At 37.9% G+C, this 8508-nt stretch overlaps 2 protein-coding genes across 2 annotated transcripts in view; one reads left to right on the top strand and one right to left on the bottom strand.

Moving 5' to 3' along the window:
• Positions 1 to 1919: 1919 nt before the first annotated feature.
• LOC104826129 (centromere/kinetochore protein zw10 homolog) lies at positions 1920 to 7842 on the top strand. The gene is made up of 14 exons (XM_010558667.1): positions 1920 to 2580; positions 2999 to 3136; positions 3378 to 3551; positions 3695 to 3856; positions 4182 to 4415; positions 4493 to 4651; positions 4730 to 4822; positions 5378 to 5473; positions 5695 to 5823; positions 5917 to 5994; positions 6095 to 6253; positions 6323 to 6452; positions 6568 to 6650; positions 7119 to 7842. The coding sequence occupies exons 1-14, from the start codon at positions 2023 to 2025 to the stop codon at positions 7200 to 7202; spliced, it is 2277 nt and encodes a 758-aa protein (XP_010556969.1). The 5' UTR covers positions 1920 to 2022; the 3' UTR covers positions 7203 to 7842.
• LOC104826128 (protein disulfide-isomerase like 2-2-like) overlaps positions 7752 to 8508 on the bottom strand; it is a 3775-nt gene continuing 3018 nt past the window's right edge. Inside the window, exons 8-10 of the mRNA XM_010558666.2 lie at positions 8376 to 8498; positions 8150 to 8296; positions 7752 to 8052 (exon numbers count right to left, since the gene is read on the bottom strand). Of these exons, the coding sequence (XP_010556968.1) occupies positions 7866 to 8052; positions 8150 to 8296; positions 8376 to 8498 (457 nt within the window). The 3' untranslated portion in view covers positions 7752 to 7865. The remainder of the gene's footprint in view (positions 8053 to 8149; positions 8297 to 8375; positions 8499 to 8508) is intronic.

Consider the following 8508-nt stretch of genomic DNA (forward strand, 5'->3'; position numbering starts at 1 on the left):
ATATATATATATATATATATATATATATATATATATATATATATATAACAGTGCGAATTATATAAGATGTGAGAACTTTTTCAAGAAAATCACATTTTGTTGTACAAAGAATTATTTATTTGAAAACAGAATGTTACAATATTAAAACTGCGAGCAAAGAATTAGAATAATCTTTAGTTTAAAGGCCTTTTGGATAATGACAAATGCAAAATGATAAAAGGGCATAAAGAGTAAATAAATTATTCCAAAGAAAAAGGAAAACATTACATTTTTTACGCCCAAATTAAGAAAAATGTATGCATGAAATTATATTGGTACAAAAATGCAAATCCATGAGGTACATGCTTGGACTTCTGATTCCATTAACTGATCTAATTAGAACCAATAAATGATTTACATACAAAAGGAATGAGATGGGAGATTCATGTTTATGATATGCTTATGAATTTAATTTGTACTATAACATAGTATCCAATTCGTATCTCAACGGATTTTATAATATACAGTACATGAAAAACTATGTGTCGCAATATACAAACAAGCGTGGATGCCACCTTTAAGATAACGTGTTACAAAATATCATATGATATCCATATATATATATATATATATATTCTTTTGTATATATTTTCACAAATTCATGGGTTGTTTCATAGAATCTCTATATCACTACAATCATATATATTATAAATATATCGACTTGGAACCCATTTATGTTTTCTCTTGAATATATATATATATATATATATATATATACACACACACACACACATACACACACATTTCAATTAAACTAAAAATCCAACGTAAATGAAACCATCGTATCGTACGCACCACATTAATTCGCATGCCAAAAAATCACAAGTGCAGTCATGAATGATCTTTGTAATTCATGTATCATATGTGGCGCGCATGCATGGACACATCATCGACGAAAGCAACGACAAGGGAAAAATGACAAAATAAAAAACGTAAAATAAAGAAATTACCTATATGACAACACCCACTATAAAATGCGAAAAAGGAAAAACAGAAGACGAAATATAATAAAGGATAATCGACCATCTACACCATCATCATCATCATCATCATGATTCATGAGCGTCATCAATGATCAAGTATATATCCTCATATCGTTCACAATCTTGTAAACATCATCCACGTCATCCCCGTCATCGTCATCGTCGTTCTCCTGTAAGCACCGCTCGTTATCCTCCCGGATGCTGGAATCGCCGCCGCAAGGAGCGTGGCCACCGCCTCCGCTGACGTCAGCATGGGCCCTGACGAAGAAGGCGAACAGAAGGAGCGTGAAGAGACAGCCGACGAGAAACCCTCTTGATGCAGCCATAGTATAGTTGCTGTCTGAACCAGAAGCTTATCTTTTTGGATAGTGGTTTTTGGTCTGATTGCTTTATATAAGAAATGGGCTTTACTATTAATGGTATGAAAGAGCTTGTCTTTTGAGCTGGTCTCATGGCAAAGTAATTGCTGAACACTCTAATTAATTAATTAATTTCTCTCATTTTTTTCCACCATATGTTTTTCCACGTCAATTTTCTCCATTTAATTTTGATTATAAGTATATGTTAATGGCCACCATGTGGTTAGGCATTTAATGAATAAATAATAAACTAATCACTCACAGTAAATAAATCCATGGAAATAAGTTACTCCAGAAAACACAGAAAGATCAATTAACTTTAATTACAGTTTACACGCCCAGCCTTTAATTTCACCTACATTAACTTTATTTTAAAAAAATAAATAATAAGATTAATTTTTCTTATAATGATATATTAAGATTGAAGCGATAATTTAATTTCATATGTAGTTGGGCCCATTGGATCTCATAAGCCCAATAAATGAAATCAGCCCAATTTATAGCTAAAATCTTTCAACGTATGTATTTACCTCCTCCCGCGCACGTTAGCATCTCCTGCCGTGCAATTTCTGTCTTGTTTGTCGGCGAAAACCTCCTGCGACACCGAGACCGACACCGACGGCGACTACTACCGTCCGATCATGCCGGAAATAGATGCTTTGTTCGAAGCGATCAATGTTAAAGACCTTCTTTCCGGTCATGACCTCAACGATCCGACCACGCCGTTGTCGGCGCCAGATCTCCGCCTCCTCATCACCCGCTTGGAGTCGCATTCCCTTCGGATCAAATCCAAGGTCCAGTCCTATCTCGTCGCGCATCAGTCCGGATTCTCGGAGCTTTTCTCGCTCTGTAAAGACGCCGCCTCGAGTGCCGGTCAGATCACTGGCGACGTCTCTGATGTTCTACAGTTGATTTCTGACCGCCCGATCGACGTTGAGATTCGTACTGTAGTTGACGAGATTACCACGAAGACGAAGGAGGTGAAGGTGAAGAGAGAGTTGCTTGAGTTGGTTGCGGTAATTGTGGGTATCTGCGAGGCGTTACAGGAAGTGAAGGAAGGGTTGAAGAGTGGACGTTTCAGATTCGCCGCTGAGAGAATCAGAGAATTGAAAGCCGTATTGAGGATCGGCGACGAAGAAGAAGGAGAACCCGTTGCCTACAATCTGCTTAGAAAGGAATGGATTGACTGCTATGATAAGGTATGTTCTATTTCAAGCACGGAACTTTTTCTCCGTTGTTGGTTACTGAGAAAACAGGAAACAGTATTTTGTCTTTTTCTTTCTACAAGTGAAAGCCGATCGTAGTTCAGATGAAATTGCTGTTTAGGTGCGTGTTTACCTTTGTATTCGACGTTGAATAGGCATCTGAATCCTCCTTGGTATCATCAGAGACCTCAGATTAGTGGAAATGTGATTTCTTCCTTCCAAAGGAGAAGGAACTAGTTCAAATGTGTGTGTTTTTTAGTTCTGAGTTCATGTTGAGTTTTTCAAAGGAGGGTTTTACCCCCTCTCCTCGTATCTCCTCTTGCTGATTTGTTGCTAGAAATTGAGTTTTTACCAGAAGTGAGGTCGTTTTACTTTGGACTGGATTTTAGAGCAATCGTCTTCTTGTTTGTAGATTCAAGAGGTGCTAGCCAAGCTCATGGAAAATGCTGTGCATTTTGAGCCGGATTCTCATAGAGTCCGGATTCAGTATCGACTAAGCATGGGCGAGACCACCAGGATTGCTCTTAATGATGTTTTCGAGGCAATGGAGGTCAACTTTCTTCTTCGTCTGAGATTTTGAGTACCAAAAACTTTGTAAAAAATCTGCTTTGATTTTGGGCAAGCATTAATCTCGATCAATATCATAGCAATGGCAGTAGCGTTTTCTCTGCGAGCTATCATTTTTACACATTTGAGTCATTGAATTTGTCAATTACCTCTTGAAAGTAGTTTTGAAGCTTGATAGCTGGACCGGTGTTTTACGATTTGGTGTGCTAATCTGAGTTCTCTAGGTGATCGAAATCTTAGACTATGGACTTGCAAAAGTAGCTGACTCAATGATCAAGCATGTCATCACTCCAACTGTAACTCGTGCATCTACCTTTATTCCTGTGGAAGATTTATGTAAAAGCTCGGGGGAAATTACTGAGGCGACATTGGAGCTAAAGCAATCCTCAGGCCACAAGGTAATGAGTTGTTTTTTAGCATTCATAGTTCCTGCATATTTACAAGGTACTTAGATTTCCTATGATGACCTATAAATTATGTGCTGTGCATATTTTCCGTGGTTCTTGTTTTGAGATTAAGATGAGCACCCCCTTGTATTCAGATTGAAGGTGTGGATGGAGAAGCTATCTATTCCGGGATCCTTAAGGTTGTTAAGTTCATTAACAGTTCCCTGTGCTTGGGAAATGTTACATGGATCCATTGCTTTGGGAGGCTGACATGGCCACGGATATCAGAGCTAATCATTTCCAATTTCCTTTCAAAGGTTTGTTTTATGTAGGGCTGCTCTCAACTTATTTTGATATTCCTTTCGAAAATCTTGATGCATGGTCAACATATACGCATATGTATTTATTCATATCCTAACAAATACAGGCGAAATTATATACATTAACTTTGTTTTGTACCGGGTTTAACTTCTACTGTATTGAAGCGAGTCTTTGGTATGTTTGTCAGCTAAAGTCAATAGCCCTTCCTAATAGTTGAATTGGTAACGCGTGATTGCATTTCAGATGTGCTAACATATGTTGTATGATTATTTTGGCTTAATTCAAATCATTACTGTATGTTTAATGTTCTCTTCAAGTCAGGTTGTCCCTGAAGATGCTTCAAAACTTGCTGACTTCCACAAAGTCATCCAGCGTACTTCTGAATTTGAGACAGCCCTGAAGGAAATGAATTTCATTTCGCCATCCGATGAGAAGGAAGAGAGACTTAGCAAATTTGCCGAAAACGTTGAGGTTCATTTTGCATCTAGAAAGAAGACGGAAATTCTAGCAAAAACAAGAAATATGTTATTGAAGTGTGATTTTAGAGTTCCACTGGTGAGCCTTGGATGTTGTTACGCCTAGCACATTTAATCTTTGAGTTAAAGATACTGATTGAGAATTTTTTTTCCCAGGATCATGCTGTGAGAAATGCCAATTTGGAAAATGATGGTGGTGATGTTTTAGATGTAAAGACTTCTGAGCATGTTGCTGAACTAGTTTTCTCATCTGAGAGGTGTTTGGTATCTGAAGCAGCTTCTCAACTAATGCAGTTGGTGCATAAGACACTCAAGGTTACTAATCTTGAGTTATGCAATTGAATCTTTTACACTTTTAAGACATATGTGTTGATAAGGTTCATTTTTCTGTAGGATGTTTGTGTGTCTTCTCCAAGGGTTGCTTCAGAATTCTACCATGCTGCTCGAGATTCCATACTTCTATATGAAGCCATTGTACCTGTTAAGGTTCGTGAAGAAGAAATTCAAATAAAAACTAAGTACTGAATTACTGTGTGTTTTTTTACCATACTTGCGTGTAACCAGAAGCTGGCATTTAGGGCTAGAATTTGGACGCTAATAGCCCATTGCATTTTAGGAGACATTTAGAACTACTAGTGCCTAACCTGATTGTAGGCTTGCCAGATTTTAATAAGCATCTTTTTTTTTTTTAAATATTGGACTGATTGCTGATAGTGATATTTAAAAATTGCATCTCTAGTGAAAGATATTCCACTCTAAATCTAGTACCAAAAATTAACAATCTAATGTGTCCTTTTCCCTATTACTCTCCATACTTAGTACTAGGTTTTGGTAACTTGTAATGCTGGAAATGTCAGATTATTAATTTTTTTTATCTTAATTGTTATTTTATGCTGTGTAATTTAGAATTGATAAAAAAATGTTTCTTTCTTTTCGTATACTTAATCAGGCTTCTAAGATAAATTGAAGTTAGTACATGAAAATCTTCACGATATGCATGGATTCTCATCTCCTTCTTTCCTTGTCTATCGAACTTTGAAGCTAGAGAAACAACTTGATGGGATCAATCAGGCCGCTGTCCTTATGCACAATGATTGTTTATATTTGTTTGAGGAGATACTTGGACTTGCATTTGAGGTAAGGACCACGGTCTGACGAAGCTACATATCATGTTTGTGGGAAAGAACCTGCTGAAAACTTGCCTCTTGGTACTTCAAGACTGTTTTCGTTATTTGCGTGAACTAGTTCTTTTCTTTCTCGAATTTGTTCTTCTTAAATGGCCTCCCTTCACAAATGGGCAAAAGCTTAAATTTCGTTTTTTCTTTTTGTATTGACGTGCTCTAACCCTTTTGTTTCAGTATCGTGCTAGCTTCCCCAGCTCCGTTAAGGAATATGCAGTATTTGCTGATTTAGCCCCAAGGTTTAAATTGATGGCAGAAGAAGTTTTGCAGAGACAAATTCATATAGTGATTTCAAGTTTGCGAGAGGTGAATATCTATGGAAAAATATACCCCGTAGTTTACAAATTATTATTACGATAAATATATCATCTAACATTATGCAAATTATGCTTCTATCAGGCTATAGACAGTGCAGATGGATTTCAGAACACTCACCAAATAAAACAATTTGAATCTGCCAAATTTAGCATCGAGCAAGTAAGTACTTGGTCTTGAATTTGTATGTTAGCTTCTGTTTTCATCTCATTACCACTTCTTTAACATTTTTAGTTACTTGGAAATGCGAATCTCTGGACAGGTTGTATTTATTCTAGAAAAAGTGCATATTATATGGGAGCCACTCCTACTGCCCAGAACTTACAAGCAAAGCATGTGCATGGTTTTAGAGTCGGTCTTTCGTAGAATATCCAGAGACATTATTCTTCTAGATGACATAGCTGCAGATGAGACACTTCAGGTATTCCACTTCTAAGGCTACTGCTTTTGCATGGTACATCTACTAAAACTGGTTTTTGTGTGTTCTCAGCTACAACGACTAGTTCATCTCATGCTGGAGAACCTATCTTCTTTACTCGGTTCCCTTAGTTCTGCTGACGGCTCTTCACGTCCCCTCGATGATCTTATACCATCTTTACGTAAAATCCGTAAACTGGCAGGCATGTCTTTGGCACTTTCTTCAGTTCAGATTGGCCTTAAACTCGGGTTTGGCTCCGTGGACTTATATCCTGAAACTTCTTCTTTCTGTGTCTTTATCTCTTAAATCTTTTCCAGAACTCTTGGATATGCCTTTGAAGTCCATAACTTTGGCTTGGGAAAGTGGGGAGTTATTCAGCTGCAGCTTTACGAGAGCTGAGGTACGGAGGAGACTCGTTTGATTCATTCTGACACATAATTATTTTACCTTTGTTTAGTGGCATTTTTCTTGCTATATTCCGCATAATTATAGTCTTATTATTATGTGTTCACCACAACTTGGTACCGTGCTCGGTCATCGAAGGAATAGAGATTCTTGTCACAGTGCAATCAATCATCAATCTAAGTATCAACTATTCACGGTTAAAAACCTAACTCAGATGGTTGTGAAGCTTTTTAGCCGAAGCTCCAACTCCTTATTCAGAAGTCATGCCATGGTCGTGTTTTTTGTTATGTTTTCAGATTGTGGATAAGAAAATAATTTTGTAATGCCTTCTGCCATCTTGCATTCTGCATACGATTATGCTTGCTTGTAGGTTTTAGACAACTTTAAAAGACTTGTTATAAGGTGAATCTTTGGTATTATTTGCTTAGGGAAGATTCTTAAGCGCTCTTCAAACATCTCGCAGGTGCAAGATTTCATCAAAGCCATATTCACGGATTCGCCACTGAGAAAAGAATGCTTATGGAGGATAGAAAACGTCAACCTGTAGAAGATACCGCTCGCTCACTCCATAAACACACTGGAAACACAACACAGAGTACAGACGAGACGGGAAAAGAACAGAGCAGAAGGGAAACTCTCACGGGCAAAAAGATCGGGAAGAAACACACTCCAAACCCTATTGCCAGAACCAATGGGCTCAAAAGGTTAGCCACCAATTCTTCCCCTTTCTGATAAGAGCTAGCTAAAGAAAAAGATTCATCGAACCTAGAGAGAAACTTGTCTTTGAGTTACCATATTAGAGTCATGTGGAAACCAAGCTTAACTGACAAGGGACGAAACGAGGTTTTGTTGTAAATGGTACTGTTATTACAGGAAAGAGATGGAGAGTTCACATGTGTAAGCATGTTTTGGGTTTTATGTATTGGTTGATTCCAAAACTGTTTTGTTCTTCTTACAGAAATTTTGGTTTGGAACCACTGCCTTAGCTCAATGCAAAGATTCTTCTTAGTTCAAACCGACTCAAGAACCTAAGATTCTCTGCCATGTTTAAATACAATCTGGAACCCTAAACGAAACCGAATCTTTAGGACACGACTAGGAAAAAGTGATAATATACTTCCTGTGTTGGCTGTGTAATGTAATAACATCAAAAGCAACAATCAGATAGAACAAAAAAAAAAAAAAAAGAACTCTGCAGATTGCAGAAGGATCACAACTCATCCTTGGAGGTGAACGAGGGATCTTTGTCATCTGCCATGAGCTCTTCAAGAGAGAATTCATCTTCCTCCACTACCTCTCCGTCCTTACCGTCCCAAGGTTCTGTCTTCACTATCTCCGGTGTTCCATTTAGAGGTAAATTCCCTTTCCCTCCTCTTCCAGCCTCCTTCACGAATTCCCTGAATGAACCAAAAAACCATCATGGCCTGAATCTGAACCACCATTTTTTCACTTCGAGATCGGAATCTTGAAAAAGAATCGATTTTAAGCACTTACATGATGTGTTCAACCTCAAACGCGCTTTTAAGAGGAGTGTAAGCTCCTTTCTTAGCGTTCAATGCCACCATAGCCGGGTACCCATATCCTCCGACACCAACCTTTGTCTCCATATCTGTCTGCTTTCCAGCAGCCACCCACACAAAGCTGTGGAGACAACATCATCAAAATTTTACAAACTTGTCTTAGATGTAAAGCTATAAAAATCTGTGTTCTTATCTATTACCTGTAAGGGCTCCTCTTGAACTTCTCAGCAACAGTTAACAACATGTCAAGGTACTTGTTCCTTCCTTCTGCCTTGGAATCCAGAATATCAGGCAAGAACGAAACAAAGCATATAGCTGCTGAAGTCGACAGTT

The sequence above is a fragment of the Tarenaya hassleriana genome, unplaced genomic scaffold, assembly GCF_000463585.1.
Source record: "Tarenaya hassleriana unplaced genomic scaffold, ASM46358v1 Cleome5, whole genome shotgun sequence".
Lineage (NCBI taxonomy): Eukaryota > Viridiplantae > Streptophyta > Magnoliopsida > Brassicales > Cleomaceae > Tarenaya > Tarenaya hassleriana.